This window comes from Colossoma macropomum, unplaced genomic scaffold (genome assembly GCF_904425465.1).
Source record: "Colossoma macropomum unplaced genomic scaffold, Colossoma_macropomum, whole genome shotgun sequence".
Taxonomy (NCBI): domain Eukaryota; kingdom Metazoa; phylum Chordata; class Actinopteri; order Characiformes; family Serrasalmidae; genus Colossoma; species Colossoma macropomum.
The window spans coordinates 21,872,852-21,894,219 of NW_023494787.1; the positions used below are offsets into that span (position 1 = coordinate 21,872,852).

The 21,368-nt window shown below is 39.8% G+C and overlaps 1 protein-coding gene across 2 annotated transcripts in view; it reads left to right on the plus strand.

Moving 5' to 3' along the window:
- The first annotated feature begins 2,405 nt into the window (after positions 1 to 2,405).
- vps50 (VPS50 EARP/GARPII complex subunit) overlaps positions 2,406 to 21,368 on the plus strand; it is a 159,800-nt gene continuing 140,837 nt past the window's right edge. For both annotated transcript variants that reach the window (XM_036566437.1, XM_036566438.1), the window contains exons 1-4: positions 2,406 to 2,546; positions 3,233 to 3,301; positions 16,932 to 17,054; positions 17,653 to 17,724. In XM_036566437.1, coding sequence (XP_036422330.1) covers positions 2,514 to 2,546; positions 3,233 to 3,301; positions 16,932 to 17,054; positions 17,653 to 17,724 — 297 coding nt within the window. In that variant the 5' untranslated portion in view covers positions 2,406 to 2,513. The remainder of the gene's footprint in view (positions 2,547 to 3,232; positions 3,302 to 16,931; positions 17,055 to 17,652; positions 17,725 to 21,368) is intronic.

Here is a 21,368-nt window from a genome sequence, read left to right on the forward strand (position 1 = left end):
TTTATTTACTAATTATCATCATCACACTGATGTCATTCCGTCATGTTAAAATCCTGAAAATCCAGAAGCTGCAGAGTAAGAACTTTTGCCTCTTACTCTGTAATACCTTTGAAGGTTTGTTGTCACCACCACTACCACCACCATAGGTTTATGTATAGTGGTGCTGAAGCTTTCTTTCAAAAGTTTTAACATGTAAGAAGCACAAGAAGCAAAATGCTATTGTCAGCATTTGTCACTGCTGACAAGAGGTGGCTAGCAAAACTTTTTGTGTGTTGAATTTGTATGTAAATGTTTGTGAGTATTGGAGTGATGGTAAATACTTATTATGAAGCTGCTTTAGAAAAGTTTTTGAAGTTACTGCAGTTACACCATGTTATGTGATTTTTAGATAAATATGATTCTGAATAAGCATATTGTTGCTGTCGGGCCAAAACCTTCTATCTCCATTTTTTATTTATTTGTATTTTTTTTACAAATTTTAAAAGGTTCATGACAAACAGACTGATAGATATGGCCCAAAATTACTTGAAAAAAATATTGTTCCATTAACCTCTATTCAAAGTGAAGAAGATTATTTTCTTTCTCCTGTAAAGTTACTATTTTGGAGGTATGAGCTTTTGCCCCAGTGGCAACAATCTGTATGTGTTTTTAGACACTTGATGTTGTTTTTCCAGATGTGTTGCACATTCTTATTATTCATTAGTGATTTTACTCACATCATTATACCTGTGTAATTTCATGGTGTAACACTGAATAGAATTGTACATAATATCACATGTAATCACACAAAACACAAAACATAATGCCACAGTTGTACTTAAGACCACACGTGAAAATGTCATAACATGCAGTTTCATAGCATCATGCTTAGAAATGGGCGCGGCTTTTCTTTAAATATTATTTCTTAACTTTTAGCTTTGATTATCTGCTATTTCTTTGATGACAAATGAATCCTTCTAATAGACCTTTAAGAGAAGACACACAAACCTGTAGTCAGGCTCAGCATTTTACAAAGTACTTTCTCCATTTGAAAACTGCTGCCATCTGTTGGTCGTCTAGAGCAACAACTCATTATTTTTTCAAAGCAAAAATAGCACTTTTGTCCTTGACTCTCCATCCATCAGCAGAATTCACTACAAACAAATGATACCCTGAGTGTTTTGTGTTGAGTCAAAAAATCAGAACAAATCTGAGAGCACAAACCAGACACGCAGTTCAGATTATACAGCACATCTCAGCTACTGATGTGTAAGTCAGAAAAGCTGAGGAATTGTAGTGTTCTGCTACTGGTACATCCTGCCTGAACTCTGGGGGCGTAGCTGTGCGAAGGACCATGCAAGGAGGTTCATGGATGACGTGCACCCTCCATAATAGGGACATAGGCCGCACCCCTTTCACTCCTTGCCCCTACCATTTAACCCTTACCCCTCTGTTTTGTGCATTCACGCCTAGGGGTAAGGTGTCCCGATTTTTTTGAGATAGAGGGGTAGGGCAAAGTGTTAGGGCTACATGGCCCTCCAAACAGAGGTTTTTTCAGAGACACACTCCCAACAGAGTATTATGAGAAAAAAAGACAAACCGGCAAGATGGCTGCGCAGGCGACCAAAGAAACCCACAAATGTAAGTATTTTCTCCGTTAAAACATTACAATAACCATTTTATTCTTAATGTTGTTTCGATGAATTATGGACCTTTTCTTTATAACAAGCATAAAAAATATCGCTAGTAGCGCGCTGATGTCTCAGTAGCTAGCTATCTAAATTTCCTGTTCCATGTTAAATGGTGCTGCAGTTACATTGTGGCGCCTCAGCTGAGTCACGATGAGGTGGAAACCTATGGCTATTGGTTACTCAGCTCACTGCTCCTTTCTCAGCTCTTTCTGCTCACACCCCCCTGGCTGGAACTAGCCCCGCACTTCACAATAAGAGTCCTTAGCAGAATAACAATGTGAATAAATGCTGAACAACAAATATCTGAAACTAACATGTCAAAAGCATTTATTGGACATGCTTTAATATACACACACAGTGTCATATAATATACATCTTTAATACTCTCAATGGTTTCTTTACTTTTTCACCCCCTATTTTTGGGAGGTTCCTATTAGAAATCCAGTAGTCTAATTTTCAAATTTTACAAATACGTTTTAATGTGAAAATTGTACTTTTCATCTGCGCCCCTTTCATAAGTCTATTAAGAGGATAAAACAGGCAACAGAAACATAAAACATAAAAGCCACTGTACAGGACTTACTCTTTAAGATATGTGCACATTTTACCAAGATATTCAAGTAAAACAGTAGGATTTTGGCCGAGAGCAGTTTTTCTGTAGTCACACCAGTTCGAGCAGGTCTACTTAAACTACATCTCCCAGAACCACTGACCGTGCCGGTCACGTGAGCAAAAAGAAATATGGCAGCTGTCTCGCATAGCAGTAACTGATTCGCTGTTTGAAATACATTAGTGTCCTAACAGCTGTGGCTTGCAGGAATTATACTTTTCTTGTGCTTCAAGATGCAGAAAATCAAGTCTCTAATGTCCCGACAGGTGAGTGATAGTGGTCCATAGCCCTGTATGTTCCTCTTTGGATGTTAAAGGAGGGAGAAGTCCGGAAGTGCGGTTAGCAAGGTGGTAAACATATGAGGCTAACGGTAGCGAGCCGCCGACGAAGCTACAAACCTGAGCAACAACAGGGGTGACTGAGGTGACACAGTACGAATTCATGTTTGTAGCTATGAACGAGACTCTTTAATGTTTGTCAGCAGCTGAAATAAATGGTTATAGCTAGCAACATTAGTAAGCGAGACGATGAGGTCGCCTGACTGACACAGGCATCCTCATTCAGAAGCTAGCGTTGCCTTTAACCAGCAGTGTCTTAATAATAATACTGGAGTGCACAATGTTAGCAGGAATTCGTGCAGAGCCTCACAAACCACATACTGCTTAGTATGTCAACAATAGTACAACGCCATAAACAGTGAATTTATTAATGTAGTATAGTGTCGTAGTAAGTGGTTTGAGACGCAGCCATAGTCTCCGGTCAAGCACCCTGCATTTTGGCAGGTCTGTGTCTCTGTAGAGGCAGGCGTTGTAGGTTCCTCATGTCATCTGTGCTCTTGTGTTAGTGATATTGTCATTGTTACTGACACTGTCATTGTCATTGTTGTGTCGCAAAGCTGCGTTGGGTTTCATTGTCTTAGATACCACCTTATAATATTTTTTTTTTCTGACAGGGCTTGAAAAGCCCTCAGGAGAGTATGGCAGATATGAGCCCTGTGGAGAACTTCAGAATCCCCAGCAAGGTGAGTCGTGTATGAATGTATCATATGGAATCTGTCAGAAGATGGTCATATTTGCACATTTGCCTTTTTTAGCTGTCTGAGTGACTGGAGAAAGCTAAACAAGTAACTAAATAAGTAAGAATCCTTAAAGGGGAATTCCACAGATGTCTGCATAATTCATAACATAGTCATTGAAATGTAAACAAAGTCATTAAGTGTGGTTTTATGTGAAGCAGCTCTTTGTAGAGAAACTTACCCAATTAGATTTCTTTACAGTGGTGGTGATGAGAACCAGGGGTCACAAGTCTACAGTACAAAACTAGCCCTTTTATTTACTATCCAAAATAAATAGTGAACCTACACATGTCTTCTGAGTTTTTATATGTATGGTTAATAATGGTATAACAGAGTAAACTTGAAAGAAATGTTTTCTTTTGGGAGTGTTTTACCTCACAGCATGCTGCACTTATGCCTCTCTGCTGTGAATATATTAAAAAATGTTTTAGACCAACATATCAAAATTACTGCAAAACAGTTTCTCATGCATCAGGCATAACTATTTCTGTAAGGGATATTTCAGAGACTTTAAACTCTTCACACGCCTGATTCCCGTCACCACCCCAGTGAACAGTTACAGAGACATTTACTCTGTAACTGTCACAGTGGAGCATTTCGCAAAAACCCACTCTGAATGACTTTGTCTACATCTTAATTAACTATGCAGAAAGTTTGAAACATCGATGGAATTCCTCTTTAGTGTGATTTGCTAGTATCATGAAAGAGGCGATATTTGTACCAGCACAGTCTCTGAGCTGAGCTGATGGTTGTAGCTAAACGTTAAGTTAGTTTGGAGTCATCTCGGATTCACCCAAGTTTCCTCATTGTGGTGACCCTGTATAAAGTGTATACTGCTTAGATGTGCTGATACTCAGTGTAAGTAGAATTGTACCAAAATACTATCCATAGTAAATGATTTATTATTTATTGGTGGTAAGGCTTTTGTGCTGTAGTCTAATTTCAGTCCAGTACACAGTTTTACTTTTGATCATAACATTTTTTTGTGCATCATTGCTTTTGGGAGTTTTAGTTTAACTGATGAAGTGCTTGTGAGTTAGCTAATAATTTCAGTTGTGTTGGGAGCAGTAAAAACACAGAAATGGGCTACAGAGGGGTGCTTTAGGGCCGGAATTGGGAAAGACTGGCCTGTTTGGTTCCATTTGCTGGTATCATTAACACATTTGGACCCTCTAAGAGTTTCTGATTTCACCCAGATGTGGTTATACATGCTTTGCATATTGAACTATGCAAAACTATTTATATTATGTTGTGGAAGATGTGCACTGCTGTTGTTACTGCAGTCCACAAAAGCGAACTAATTGTTAAATAGATCTTCACCCTTTCTGCAAGAGTATTCAAGGTGATATTGATTTCTTATGAAGGGCTCAGAATGGCTTCCATGCTAAAGCAGCAGTCCCCAACTTGTGGTGTTCCTGTAACCTATTCCAGGTGTTGGATAAGTTTGTATTGCACTCTGCAGGGCACTATGCTAAGAGAGTGTGATTCTGTCTAGTCACAGTGGCTCTTAACTGCAGCTTTTTACTTTATCAACTTAATGCAGCATGACTGTTCATCGAGAAAAGAGGAACATGCTGTAAATGGAATGAACTCAGCTACTGCTTGCCAATTGTTGTTTCTTCTAGCAGCACAAAACGGCCATATACAACATTGCAGCACTAGAAAAGTGGTCATGACCCCCTAGACAGTCCACATGTTTTCCTTATGCGTTATGAGTTAGGTTGGAGAAAAATGTGGACAGTCTGGGGGGCTTGAGGACTGTTAAAAGACCACTGTTCTTGACTGAACAATTTAAGGCTCAAGTTAATCTTGTGACTTTGTGCTTTATCATGGCCTTCGTGCATTTGGTTCATGTGTAACTTGGAGCGTGACTTGCTCCATTTATCTGAGGCATTTGATAAGGGAAGCATTTCTTCAACTGCACTTACATCAACCAGCCACTTCGTTAAATACACCTTTTTGTTTCTACATTGTCCATTTTATCAGCTCCGTTACCATACAGGTGCACTTTGTAGTTCTACAGTTACAAGCTGTAGTCTGTCTATTTCTCTGCATGCTTTGTTAACCCCCTGTTCTTCAGTAGTTAAGTCCCACAGGATCACCACAGAAAAGGTATTTTTTTGGGTGGTGGATCATTCTCAGTGCTGCAGTGACAGTGCAGGTGATGGTGTGATTGTGCTGGTACGAGTGGATCAGACACAGCAGTGCTACTGGAGTTTTTAAACACTGTGTCCACTCACTGTCTACTCTATTAGACATGCCTGTCTGGTCTTCTTTGTAGATGTCAGACACAGAAGTTCATCTGTTGCTGCAAAGTTTGTGTTGGTTATCCTCCATTAGTGGTCACAGGATGCTGCTACAAGACGCTGTTGGCTGGATATTTGACGTTGACTATTTTCAGTCCAGCAGCGACACTGAGGTGTTTAAAAACTCCAGCAGTACTGATGTGTCTGATCCACTTGTACCAGCACAGCATGAACTAACACACCACCATGTCAGTAGCCACGTTTACATGCAGCCTGATAATCCGTTAATAATCCGACTAATAGCTCAATCGGAATAGAACACGACCATGTAAACACCTCAATCGGAATAGACTAGTCCGATTGAGGCCATTCGGAATACAATTTCTATCCGATTGAACGAAGTGGGTAAACTTCTAAATAATCCGTTAAATAGAAGAATAATAGCCATGTAAACGCCTGAATCCGATTACATTCCAATCGGAACGTGTAAGTATGTTCTGCGCATGTGCGTCGCGTCATGGCGAAAGTTTATACCGTTCAGCATGGCGGAGCAGAATTTAAAGCAATTAAAACACAAGCGCGCCAACTGGAAACTCATATCACGTGGACTGGACCTCACGTGATGTTCGCTGTCATGGTAACGTTTACTCTAAACGCTACTCCACGCATGCGCGTCATTTTGCATCGGATTACTTGTAGTGAGCATGTAAACGAAGATTTTCCATCAAATCGTTGAATAGAGTGTGCATATAAACACCTCAGTCTGAATCTGTAATCGGATTGTATTCAATCGGATTGGCAAAAATCTTTGCATGTAAACATAGCCAGTGTCACTGCAGTGCTGAGAATGATTCACCACCCAAATAATACCTGCTCTGTGGTGAAGGACAGGGTGAAAGGGGGCTAACAAAGTATGCAGAGAAACAGATGGACTACAGTCTGTAATTGTAGAACTACAAAATGCACCTCTATGGAAAGCGGAGCTGATAAAATGGACAGTGATTGTAGAACCAAGGAAGTGTACTTAATGAAGCGGCCAGTCGGCATATGTCTGCTGTTCAAAATACATTTGTAAGTGGTTTCTGTGTTTCCTCAGGCTGTAAAGCTGAGCTGTTTTTTGTGCTAGGCTCTAGGTATGGGTGGAGGATATGGCAAAAATATAATATCACGAAACTCCAAGACATTCACTTCATTATAAGTGTCACAATATTTGGTTTTTCTTACGTAAGTTTGATAAGTTAAAACAAGGAACTTGTCATATTTATAATTCTCTATCAAAAACTATAAATACAATGATTTAATTGAACATTTTACATACTGCACTGCGCGAAATCCAGTTAATCTGGATTAATTATGCTCTCTCCATAATGAAACATGCAGTTGTTCTGTGTTCTTTAAGTAGACAATATTCACATACGTATATTGTGACATAATGTGACATGATAGTGATAAATACTGTAGTAATGCTCACCTTTTTCTTGTAAGTTACACTGACTCAGTGCTTGCTGACTTCACTATAGTTATTCAAATACCAGTAATGTCCGTATGCATGACATCTAGTATATACTTTTTGTCTACTCACCTCTGTTTAGACCTGAACGTACTGTTTAAGGAGGTGTATATCTAAGATAAATGAAGTCCTGCTTGATAGTGCGAAGTGCTGCTTGCATCGTGCCGTCCTTGAGTCACACAGAGTAGATGCTCTTTGAGACCTTTTTAAGACCATCTGGCTTGAATTCTTGACAGCACTTGGAGAACTCTTATGGGGTCCTGTAGAGACTGTAGAAGTGTAGGTTGTCCCAATGAATCACTCATGTGTTACATAGTGTGTCTGAGTGTTTACGCTTAGTCTTGGTATTACTGTGTAAGTGCTTGCACACTCTCCTGCATAGGTTTAGCCTGCTTACCTTAGGAAATGGAAAATGAAACGTAGTTTGTGCAGCTAGAGGGCATTCTCACCTTACAGAAGATGAGATATGAGTAGAGCTGGGCGATATGGCCAAAAACGTTATCACGATAAACAAAATTCATATCGTTCGATATCGATACCTATCGCGATAAATGTCAAATCATGATTTCTTTCACGTTTGAAGGCTGATTTTGCTCCTGGGTGGTTAATTGTGGTTTTAAACTATCACTTATGGTCCGATCATGACAAACACTCGGCAAACAGTGGAACATTTCACTAATCTGCCATGGAAGAGTTTCTGAGCTGTTTTTATCAGCTTGAAAAGCACAGCTGCAATTTTTGTAATAGTCATGATTTAAGAAAGAAAACATTTTTAGCTGTCTGGTGACGAGCGCTCGGCTACCCCGTTACAAATGCTAAACAAGTGGCCAACAACAGTGCTAAACTCTTTAGTTTCTCAACAACGTCAACTCGGTTCGGTAGGTCACTGCTGTCACTCCTACCACATCCATGTCAGAGCAGATCACAGTATTCAGACACCAGCTAGCGACGACTGGGCTTCTCTATACAATCGTAGTAGTTTAAGGGGTGAACCGCAGTATATCTGACATTCGCTGTGTAAAAGCATTATCTGCAGTGTGAATCTCTCACACCAGTCACAGAGTCCTCCTTTTAGGCATGTTTAAACTGAAAGCGGTGATTTTGTGTCTTGTTTGATCTACTGTATCATCAATTCACCGTGTTGTGCCGAAGTGCTGCTTCAAGTTAGCCAGCAGCTAAAAACAAGCTAGCCTGGAGAGACAGCGCTCTCCCGCTCTCCAATGCCTCACAGCTTCCTCAGTTTACTGTCGAACATGAACCCACTTCTTTCTTTCACTTTCGTTGCTCGAGAATGCACTAATACTAAAATATGACGGTTTGGCGCTGTAACACGGCGCTGTAGACGTGATTTAACACCTCTAAAGCTGTTAGGATGCACGGAAAGAGGTGAGTTCGCTGTAGGACAGTACAGTTACACCACTGACCTCGTCACTCACACTCGGTCACAGGAGAACAGATCGCCGGTCGCTCCGCTCAAACAGGGACTGTATAACTCCGCGTTTCAGATGTTGCTAAAGTATATTTGGCGACCCTTTTTTACTCGTGGCCCCCTCCCTCTCTAATCAAGTCGAAAAACTTGGAAGTGCACCCTCTCCTGGCCACAGCAGAGAGTAGTGTCGCTTTCCTTGCAGTAGAAAACGCCACCAGGGCTTTCGCTAAAACGTGGAACTGTGAGAATGGTGTATTATATCGAACATTTATCGAACCTGTCTTATCGCTCTTATCGAGGAAAAGTTATATCGCGATACTTATCGTTATCGTTTTATCGCCCAGCCCTAGATATGAGGTGAAAGAAATGGGCAGTACTGAATGTTCAGCGACTGTATTTGGTAGAGATGCACATTTGGTGTCAGTGGATGTGGACCACTTGTTTGAAAAGCCAGGTGGGACAAGATGGAGGCTGTGGTGTTCACTGTTTGAAGCATTCTTTCTTGCTGTTGTGTTGGCGTACAGTTAGAAAACAGCAGGAGATCTGGCCACTCAGAACATCTGCAATTGGAGTAAGGCTGAACCACTGCCAATTAGCTGTGAAGACAATTATGGTAATTTGCATGTTTGAGTAGTGCTGTATCTAATGAGGCACTGTGGGTTAACCTCTTGACATTCCAGGCTTATTCTTCTCTCTTGTAACTTAATATTAAAGGTGACCAGGGCACAAAATAACACAGGGTAAAATGTAGTGTGGATATTTTATGTAACTACTTGGGTTAAAGTACTACATGCTTTTGGTCATCTTCTTGTATTACCATAGCAATGTTAGCAACGTGCAAGTTTTGACAGCAGTCAAACAGAAATTTCTGCTCTATCCTGAAGGCTGTTGTACCAAAAAGGTTTTCTTTATATGAGTTGATAGACAACTGAGTTTTGTTTATAAAGCCCAGTTCATGCTGCATTAGTTTTTCCAGAGGAGATCCAGTAACTGTGTGACTTCTAAAAACAACGGACGTGGCAGATTCGTACTTGATTAAAATCACAAACATCATTGGTTATCACTCAAATAACAGCACCTCCCCTGGTAAAACTAATCCAGCTCGAATAGGGCTACAGTCACAGAATTTGCATCTATATTATATTTATCACCTCTCTGTGGCTGTAATATGGGACTATTTTGAAGCATATGAATAACTTGTAGTAAGAGCTAGCCAGGCTAAAGAACAGCTTCCACATAGCAGGGTTAGTCTTAAACCTAAGAGAACTTTGCATCCCTCTATATAATTTTAAAACACTTTTTTAAAAAAGTTTTTATGCACAGATTCATCAAAAATGTTGCATAGATGTCAGGCCAATAAAATATATTTAAATTTTATTGTGCTAATATTTGCTCTTCTACTTTGTCACTAATAAATTAGTGACATGCTGACACACTCTCTTTTTGCCAGTCTTATAAATTGTTATAAATATTTTTATGTATTTAGTTTTGAAAGAAATTGAACAGAATTTGTTTTGACTAAGTTATAACATCTGCACTGTCTTTGGAGTTTTTGGAGTTTTTCGTAAAGTGTAGGTGCTGGAAACAAAGTTTCTGTTTTACGTTTGTGACAGAGATTTGTGTGTTGCTTCTGTATTAGAAAAAGTTTTTATCTTGATCAAATAAAATGGTTTAAAATGATTTAGTAAAAACAAAATTGGGTTGTGCCCTGCTCTCCCCTATACCACAAGTAGTTCTGGCCTAGGAATGGGATGGGCAGAGAAACATTCTGTGCGCTATTATCATTCTGAGTGCCAATACCATTAGGTTTTAATGATATTGAATATTTTTTGAGTTTTAAATTAAAGTACCTCATTCACCTGTAACCTAGCAACAGCTGCTGTTTAATGGAACCATTTTTCTTGAGTGTCAATAAACTTTCCCATTTATCAATTGTTGTGTCATCATTGGCTCAAAAGCTAATAAGCAGTATCAATAATAAATCTGTGGTATAAATTTGAAAATTCACTTGAGGTCATGCTGCGTCTTGAGATTTTGACACTGGTGTGCTACGGTTGAAGGCACAAGGCCAAAGGCCTCATGGGTTTTTGTGCAAATAGCTTAATTATTTACATTGTTTTCCATGATGTTGCTGAATAATAAGGCTTAGGATGTGGAAATTTATGAAGTTTAAGGCATCTTTAAGAGAGTAGAGCCCAGGCTTTGTGCAGTGTTATTATATCCAGCTGTTTTCGGGTAATGATTTTTCAAACCATTGATATAGTGCTGTTTTGTATTCATAGTGGTTCTGCTTTGGGTCTCAAGGCGTTACTTTAAAAGTGAGTGCATTTAATGTTTCATTCTTAAACCACATTCTCTTGTAATGGGCTGCAGCTTAGAGACGACTGCAGAGGCGCACACAGAGTTTATCAGCAGTTCACGTCCATGCAGCGAATGCAAAGAAATCTGGCTGTGCGCATCTTTTGTTTTACTTGAAATTTCACCTTTGTGACAAGAGAGGGGTCAGAGTCTGCAGTCAGCTGTGTCCACTGTCCTGCTTGTCACGCTCTTCAGCCTCCCTCAGGCTGAAAGGTTAAATCAAGGAGACAGTCTGTGAGTGCCAGGGGCTATGTGGTTGTGTGCCATCCGGTACTTCTGTCTGACAGTGGGCCAGCGTGGGCCACAGCAGCTTGATCCACCACGCTCAGCGTCCAGGCAAATCTCAGGACCTGGTGCCGATTAATGAGCGCGGCACCTGCAGAGAGCAGTGTGCTGTGAGTTGCTTTTATGCAGAAGACAGTGATTGAGATGCCTTTCAAACACGACTATTCAGAGAGTCTCCTTTTTACTGTCTGTTGGGATGTTAGACAGTCAAGACTCAGCTGTAGCAAAAATGTCACGTTTTTGTTCAGACACATGTGTTCTGACTCACATGGTTACATAGAGCATGCACTCTCATCCTTTTTGTCACAGTGGTGAGTATTGGTAAGGGTTTCATATATTGCCTGGTCACCTTGAGCTATAGTTTAAGGGTTATGCATAATAATATTACATTACGGGAATGGGAATTATAGTACAGTATGAACTGTAGATCAAATACAGTTAGATTTAATACAAAAAAATCCTGCCATATCAGATATATGCAAAATATTAATGTTTTCCGTTGCTCTGTTCATACACACTCCCATCATAAGAGACACAAAAATAAGAAAATAAAACACCTTCTGCTGTGCCTAAAACCATTTTAAACCGGTGTGCGTTTGAAATCATCTGTCTCCTAAGAATGTTACTTGCTTAGATATGCTCTCACTTGATTGTGGGGTCTTATTTTGGGAATTTGTATTGATATTGCTTTTTTTAACTTCTGCACTAAAAATTATTTGTATTTTGTGCAAAAACCTCAGTGCATAATATATAGTCAAATTTGTGTATCATCAGACCCTGTCTACATTTGTAAGTCTCGACATTTGACCTGGAGGAACTGTCTGTGATGAAGCATTTCATTCATGACTGTCAACAAATCTGATATCTTCTAAACGTATTTTTTAAGAAATTTAACCCAATTTTTTGCCCAATTTACTCATGTCCAATTCCATCCTCTCGGTAAGTCTCCTCCGTCACACAAGCTGGGAGGGTGAAAACTAGCACTAGGAGTATAATGATTCACAAAATTCATTATTCCGTTTGATACGGTACGGTGGTGTCTTGAATGATTTTTTTTTTAAAGCACAACTATGGAGTTGCTGAAAATGTGCCTTACATTAATAAAAAGTTCATGAGAGCTTTGAACATTATAAAAGAGAGAGTTATTTTAAAAGGGGCAAAGTCAGCATTGTGATTGCTAAGGGGAATGCTTTACCCAAAATTGGGACCAGCTAATTTATATCAAGAGGTGAGAAATCTGGTGAAATATATTGGTCATTTATTGGCCATTAGAACATTATTCAAAAGGTATGCTTATTACATGTTTACTGTTTACCTGCAAAAACAAGATTAACCTAATTAGAAAGAAAACACAGATTTAGCTTCCCTGGATCTTTGGGTTTCATTTAGCTCTTTCGTTTTTTGAAGCATCCTGATGGTTTAACTGCCAGTTCTGTTTCCTCACCGACTGGTTAGCATCAAGCTGCGTGATAGTGGGAGAAAAGAAGGGTCTTTCTTGGACTCTCGGCCATGAATGGTTGTGGCATCAGTGGAGATTGTGAGTGAGTTCTTCAACAGATTGTTTTGCTTTAGATACGTTGAGTCGTGTATTCAAGCAGGAAAATGCATTGCATCGCAGTGTCCACGGTAGCATTAAATCTCTGGCCTGTTCCCTTTCTTTTTTCAGAAATGGCCAGCAGATGGCAGTATATTCACATGGTTTAAGGTTTTAATTTCCTTAAAAAAAAAAGCCTATTTCGGTCTCCCTTCTATCTTTTCTTATCAAAACAGTAGAACCATTAATGGAAAGGTATGAATGTAAAGATACAGTTTAAACTAGAGATGAGTTTATATTGAAAAATTGTATTTTATTCAGTGGCAGCTCAAGTCTCTTATGAATAACACGTTCCTACTAAACAGATTCAAGATGGCATTACACGTTATGACAAATACATGCTCATCACGGCATCCTAGGCTGCCAAAAACAAGCCAACAAAACAATCCAAAACACTCTGAAGGTCACTTACTCGTACGTGTGACTCTAAGTGATGAAGCGTTGTGTGAATGGGAGAGAGATGACTGCATGAGCACCACGGCTATGATGTGAGTGGGACGGACACAATTGTTTTTTTTTCTCACCTCTCTTCTCAACATGCATGCTTACTATTCTTTCATGTAAAGCAGAATTCTCTTCTACTTTTGTTCGACTGTGTTTAATAACACTTCAGTTTAACAGCAGAAGCTTCAAATGATTCATGGAGCTGACAGCACATTGGGCCTCATGCTTTTATGTGGTAATAGGTGTTTGTTCCTCTCACTGTGCATGGGGAATAGAGAGATGAGGGGTGTTAATTTTGAAAGACAGCGTTGTTAGACTACAAGGGAGTGAAATGTAATTGAACAAAAAGAGCTGAAACCATTTTAATTATCCCCCCTGTCTATTTGACTTTATTTACATGACTGTCCGTTTTAAAAGAAAATTAAGTACGGCACCTCTGAACCTCTCCTGATGGAGAATTGAATTTACAAATAGTGTTGTTAAGACTGCGTTGCTGTATCAGATAATTTGCATCCTCCTTTGCTTTTTTGACTTTGGCAAGAACTTTTCAAATGAGGCGCTAAGGGACAAGTTGAAGGAAAATTGTTTATTGAAGCCGTGAGACTGAAGCCGTCTAAAATTTACACAATGCTGCCTTCTTCCTGCATCTCTACCAGTGACTGGTGACTCATTCCTTCCCCCACCCTCCTTCCATCCCCCTCACTCCAGCATCTCCCCCGATCTCTTCCCATTCAGTGCTCCCACCACTCACCCACACACTTCCCGAGCTCTCTGCCTACACCAGCCAAAAAAACCTTGCGCCTAACAAAGGCACTCTGCTAGTGTTTTCACTAGTGAGATTTGGAAGGGTCATATAAAATGCTGTTAGGCAGGTGTCTCCAGGTACCGTATCGTTGACGTTCTGCACCTGCAATGCAGATGTGAAGCAATCAGTGAATCTATCTGGGACCAGACTCTCAAAACACTTAGGACAGTGGTAACCCACTAGGACCATCGTCTCTTCCGAGTCTAGCTGGTCCAGTGATTCACAAAACACTGTTGTGGTAAAGTCATTGTAAAATTGAGGAACACCTCAGAGCAGTCCTAGCAGGATAGGAGAGGAAATTTTCATGATTTCGCAGAGTGACATGAAGAGGACATGCCCACAGAAACCTCTCTGAAATTAACTAAGCCATTAAAACATACAAAGGAAGTAAGGGAGAAGAATAGGAATTATATATTAATTACATATAGTTTTTTAAAGGGTGCATTTAAAGAAGGAACTGTCACATACAAACATTATATCTCAATTTTTGTAGTTTTTTTTTTTCAATAATCTGAAAATGTAAATCAACCTTTATTTATATATATATATATAATATATAATTTTACCAATAAGTGTCTTTGGGCAAGATGTTGCGTTTCATTGTCAATTGCTGTAACATATCACAATTCTTTAACTGTATTGTGGCTCGAGTACCGTGATTATATTGTATCATGAGTCCTGTAGTGATTCCCACCCCTAGTATTCCAAGGAAAACAATTGGAGAGCTGCGCCATTGCTTCAGATAGAAGAGCATCCTCTTTCTGGTTTTATTGTTATATTCAGCTTGAGAGAACATGTATTACTTAACACCTCATTTTCATCAAGTTAAAGATCTATTGTAAGTATTCCTGGGGTTCAGGTTCAACTTGCTCACTGAGGGTAAAGGGAGATCCCAGAAATCAGTCAGTCCAGCACCTCTGACAAGTCATTTGGCATCTTTTTTCCATCAATTAACATTTATTCAATGCATTTTTTGGACCAATTGCCCTGAAAGCAGCTATTTTTTAAAAACTACATCTCACTCTGCCAGATTAGGAGTGTAGCTTCTACGAACATCAAGTTTCATGCTGGGCCCATTGTATAGGAGTTGTCGTTTTTCTCTTTGTTTTAGCTTCCTTTCTTTCTCTTTTTGCTGAGTGAAGCTTTCCCTTCATCCAGCATCATCCCCTGCTCCTTCCTTCTGCTGCTTGCTGTCTTGCTGACATGTTTCCCCTGTTATATTGTTCCAGTATAAAAGGGGAATACCTTCCAGTACCTTATCTATCAACAGTCATATCCTCTGCTGGACCTACTGGGGGAACTACAGAGGGTCAGTGAGAATTAGTAAACACTAGTTAAATTCTGTAAACATGCATATCAGTCGGACCTTATTTATAGGCCAGGAACACTGTAGTCCACAGCTAATGCAATAAAGGCCTGATAGAGTCCAGCAGGCTTCACCTGTTCTTATGACCACAAGCACAGAGTTTTGTGAACATAATGATCAGAGAGCAGCCTGAAATTAACACAGTGGTTAAACTGAAAGGAAAATGTGCTGATGCTACCACAAGGCCTTTATTATTGGGCCAGCCATTCTAGAAATCAGTGTTATAAAATAATTTTTTGGGTACTAAAATCAGAATTTGTTGTAATTATGTTACTATTTAATCATATAAGTAGCTGTCAGCAAAATGACTGTATGCTGTCATTATTGTTACCAACTGTTAGGGTTGCACCAGTACTGTGGTACTGGCACCTAAGGGCAGTATCAGCATCTGCAAAAGAGAATACTGATACCAAGAAGCGATTTCTGAATTGCACGCACACAAGAAGATAGAACTTAATTAGTAAGTACTGCAATATTACATTTTTGCCGTATTGCCCACCACTATATGTTATAAAGTGTGTGTGGTGTGTGTTTTGGTGTGTGAATTGTGCAGTGCTGTGGCTCAGAGAATCCTCCTGTAGATCATTTTTCGGGTCTGTGCTGTTTTTGGCTCATGTGGCTTATGCTCTTGTCACCTTTTTTGGCAGTGCGTTTTTTAGCGGGATTGCATCACATCATGTGAAATCATGCGCTCAGTCTGCCTCTCAGTAGCGCTCCTCAGAGGCTACAAGAAAGCTTACTGTCTGCTGCCGGTGTTTTCCACTGATTATTGATGTTCCTGTGTTAATCCTCATTAAGGTCCATGAGAAATTTTTCCTCAGGGTAGAGGGCTTAAATGCTTAAGTGGTGGTCTTAAATGGAATATGACCCAAATGTACAAAAAGAAGCACTGATCAAAACCACAGTTTGAAAGGGGGAGACAGCATTCTCTCCTACGCTCCTGTCTCAGAAACAAGAGCAACCACTGAATGAGCTTTGACTTGACAGTACTCATTCACCAGGGATTCTTTCTCTCTCCCTCCTTCTCTCTCTTTTTCTTTCTCGTTCTTATTCTTATTTCTTTTTTCTTCCTTTCTTTTGCCTGCACATCCGTTTTCTCTTTCTCACATGTACCTTTCTCCCTCATTCTTTCCCCTTATCACTATCTCTGTCTCTCTTTCTCTTTCTCTCTTTCCTTCAGTCTCTTCATTCTCTCTCTCTTTCTTTCTCTCTTCACCCCTCCATCTCTTTTCCTGTGTTTCTTTGTTGTGAAAGGGAGTTGCATCTTCAAATGGAGAGTTCATATCTCTGTCCCTGAGGCCCTGTAGGCTTCATGGACGCTCCTGTTCCTGTATGAAACCCCTCTGCTTAAACGTTCTGGAGACCCCCATTAGAGGATCATCCACTGTGTTATACCAAACAATGCTTTTGTATCTAAATGCATTTGTTAATGGTGTAGGACAACTATTGTTTAATTTGTTGACTTTTTCCTTTCAGATTCTGTTTTTAAATAATGCCTACATAAAAGCTTTATAAACTCTCTCCCTCTGTCTTTATCAGGAGGAGCTGAGGGAGTTGAGAGAGCAGCCCATTGATCCTCAGGCGGAGCAGGAGATTATTGACAGTATAGAGGAGGTTTACTTCTCCAGCGACTCCTTTGACATGGTGCAGTATGAGCTTGAGGTGAGTTAATGTTAAAAATGTATTTAATTCAGGATCTCTGCCATTACCCTCCAGTCCAAACCCCTACAGGTGCTAGCAAAGCCGTAACCTTCTCATATAAGCAACTAAACAAACAGCTCATCTCCTTTATTTGCCCTTTTGCTGATGGAGTATTTGTGCTGCATGCCTTTCTACACATCACCGTATGGGTTTCCACACTGTCTGCCATTCGACTGTGCATGTCTGTGTGTACAGACTGTAGGCGAACCCAGATTGATAGATTATCCTTGTAGTGTGGGAATGAAACCTCATTAGTAGGTAACACAGGAAATATTTACTCTTATTCATACATTTTGTTGTTTCTGTTTTTTGTGGTGAGGGGGAGTGTTCTGTGCTTATTATTATTTACAAGATGGTCCAAAATCATTGCAAAACACCAGATGTTAATCAGTCACTTTTTGGAGAATGTACATTTGGGATCAAATTTGGAAATTTAATACGCTTTCCATTTCACACTTGCCTCTTGAGAGCATGTGTGAACCCCCTCCTTCAGATTTGCCTTTTCGTGCTAAATTTAGTATAATCCAGGTGCCTTGTTTCTTTATGTGTGTGCTCACAGAAACTTCCCCCAGATCTGAACCTGCAGGAATTGGAAGAGTACAGAGATAAGCTGAAAAGACAGCAAGCAGCTGTAAGTATGGATTTTTTTAGGGATATTTTCAATCCATGATAATACTGCCATGGAGGAAAATGTCCTAAAACCTTCTCAGCCTTCTTCAGTTAAGGCATATACACACACATAGATAATTACTCAAATAAAAGTGTTAATAACCCTTCAGATTTCTATTCCAAGTGAAAATATGACAGTAGATCAATTTTAAATTGGGATCAAAAGTAAATAAAGTAAATGTGAAAGTTAAAGTAAAGAAGGGCCTGGGTTTGATTCCCTGACTGGGCAAACAGGGTCCTTTCTGTGTGGAGTTTGCATGTTCTTTCCATGTCTGTGTGGGTTTCCAGTCCAGTGTGTTTTCTGCCAATGAGCGCTGGGACAGGCTCCAGCACCAACTGCCACTCAGGAGGATAAGCGATTTAGATGATGAATGAATACATTTTCATAAAAGGCTTTTGGCATTACATATTGTTGTCTGAGAGCCATTTACACTGATATCCTGTGCTGCCACAGTTCAGGAGCTTTCATATGCCTTCAGGAGACTCTGACTGCTATTTATTACGTTACCAAAGTACTGCATTCTGTTAATGCATTTCTTATCATGCGGAACTTCTGGCTCTCCATTGAACACAGACAGATTTCCCTGTTATTTCACTCTATAGATGTGGTCTGGCAGCCTGGCCACTGTCACTTCAGAAGAATTGCTCAATCTGATGTACATTTTGGTTTGTATGGGTGTTAAAACAAATGTGCCATTTAAATGGTGTGCAAGGATTGTATTGTCTGTTCCACTACTGCATAGGTGTCAGCCTCTAGAGACAGTAACTCTTATATACACAGCCTCCAAACTGCATAAGTTCACTGACAACTGTACAGTATGTTTCTTCCATAAAGGTCATTAACAACAGCATTTTATCCAGTTTTGATATTCTTGTCTGAAATATAGAGCTATGTGAAAGTCAGAGACCACAGTTCATTTATTTAATTCCCAGTCAAAATAGCCACTTCCATTTGCATAAGGAAAGGAAAAGTTAATAGAAAATAAGAGAAACGACAAAAGTTTCCACAACTGGAGTTCAAAAAATTATTAAAAGATACAGACAAAATGAGACTCCTAACAACCATGCAAGACCTGATAGACCACCAAAACTGTCACCATCAGATAAACAGTACTTAAAACTTTCATCTTTGAGAGAGAGGAGAAAATCAAGCTCCACTTTTGCTTTAAAACTGGTGTTTCTGTCCATCCTTCCACTGTGAGAAGACAACTCAACACTATGGTTCTGAAAGGATGTGGAGCTGTGAAGAAGTCATTACTGAGAAGGGAATGGACAAAAAAGGAAGCTGCAGATGTTCTTTGAATAATGGACTGACCACCCCAGAGTCCAGACCTCAACATCACCGAATGTGTTTATGATTACTTGTGAGAGTTTATGATAATTGTGAGAAGAAGAAAATGCCACCAAAAACATCTCTTCAGATTTTTAAAGCAAGTCTCCTGAAAAGAATGGGAGCTATACTAAAGGCAAAGGATGGACACACTAAATACTGATACTAAAGGCAAAGGATGGACACACTAAATACTGAAAAATTTGACACTGTATTTACTGTTTTGACTGGGAATTTAAATTAATGAATGGTGGTATCTGACTATTGCAGAGTACTCAACACTTACAGATTACTTCATACAGAATCAGAGTTTGTCACCCACTGTTAAATATACATACAGACATGATCAAAGGCAGTCAGAAAGCGACTGAGAGAGAGAGAGCAGAGTCAGGTTGTGTTCTGTGATGAAATGACAGATGATGCTAAGGTGAGATTGAGGAATAAGTGTATCTTTGCTGATGCATTTTTAAGTAAGGTACACTCCAGTTTTGGCAACTTTAATGATCAGCTTTAATCCGTCATACAAGAATCTGATTATTACAACATAACACACGTTCCATTACAGCACGATGATCTGATTTTTCAAAACATTTGCATAATTAGTTCCTAAGTCAATTAGAGTGGTTTGATGTGAAATGGTTCACAGTAGAGATATTTACCTTTTTTTCTTCACAATGATAGTGATAGGAACCGGGGGTCTTGATGTCTGCAACACAAATATAGCCATTTTATTTACTATCCAAAAAACTGATTTTGTATGTAATCTTATGTTGAAATAGTTGAAAATCTGGGAAAAAAAAGTTTTCTTTGTTTTGCTCCTGCATCCTGCATGTACCTTTCGGCCATGAACAGCTCTTGAAAGATAAATTTCAGGCCAAAAGCTTCGCTCAAAATGAATGGAAAACAGTGTCTCAGGCATCACACAGCATATTCATAACCCTGTCATGTGTCAACTTTATGTGAGGTAGCTTTCAGAGTCATGAAACACTTCAGGCATCTGCTTCCCATCACCAACTGTGACCAGTTTAGACTTAGGCCCAATCCCATTTCTTCTTTTTACCCCTACTCCTTGTTTTTGAGTGTCACCCTAACCCCTTGGAACTGAGTTACAAGGGGTAGTGGTTGAAATCCTGCCCTACGAAATGGGACAACCCACAAATGAAAAACAAAACCAAAAAAAAACCCCAAAAACTGCTTCATTAACAGGCTACTTGCAGTGCTCTGCGACCCGGTGCGTCTTCAGTGAGAGCAGAGAAGGGAAAAGTTCAGCAACCTCACTGCTGGGCTTTAGTTACATTTAGGGCATCATATGATTTCAAAGAGGGAGTATAAGACAATTATTTATTATCGTCCCACCGCTAATTCTTTGGAGATGAAGCTGAAGTCTGCTATTCACCAGCTTCTTGTTCGAATTTTCCCGTTCCACCTTAAATGGTGCAGCAGTTACATTCTGGCGCTTCAGGCGTCAGCACTGCTGGACTATTTAAGGTGGAACGGGAAAATTAGCTAGCTAGCTACCGAGACATTAGCATGCTATTAGCGATTTTTTTCTGCTTGTTATGAAGAAGACGACCATAATACATTGAAACGACATTAAACTAAGATAATGCAATAGTTATCGTAATTTTTTAACTGAGAAAATACTCACATTTATGTGTTTCTTTGGTCTCTTGTTCAGCCATCTTGCCGGTTTTTCTACATTTGGAGTGTCCCTCATTCAGAATGACTTTGTTCACATCTTAAACATTTAATTATGCAGGCATTTATGCTGCCACAAAACATTGCTACTCCTCACTTACCGCCTACTGTGCACTCTGTGACTGTCTCTGTCAAGTAACTTACTCTTTTGTCTTCTTAGCATTCAGTGGTCTTTGCCAAAAAAGCTACATAAAGCGCTCTCCACCATGAGCCATGCTTGACTTCATCATGCTTTTTGAGCAACTTTGAATGGAGTCTAGAGCACTTATTCTCTCTCAGTTAAGTACCGCACATGGGATAGCTCAAATCTGAACCTAAATCTCAGCAAACCAGCATGGCCAGAGTTTGTGCTTTGACCACTTGTGCCACTTGGGGGCAGTATGAACTTGAAGCTTTTTTCACCTTTACCCACATTCTACCACAAGATCATGTTGAGTATTCTGTCATCATCACAGTCTGTAAGCTGTAGCTGGAGTCCTGGATCTGCTGTATGTGAAGTGGCCCTTCCATGTGCTGCGTTTCTGGCCATGCTGTATGTGTCATGCTCTATTAGAGTGTTTGCCGCATCCCCGTCAGTC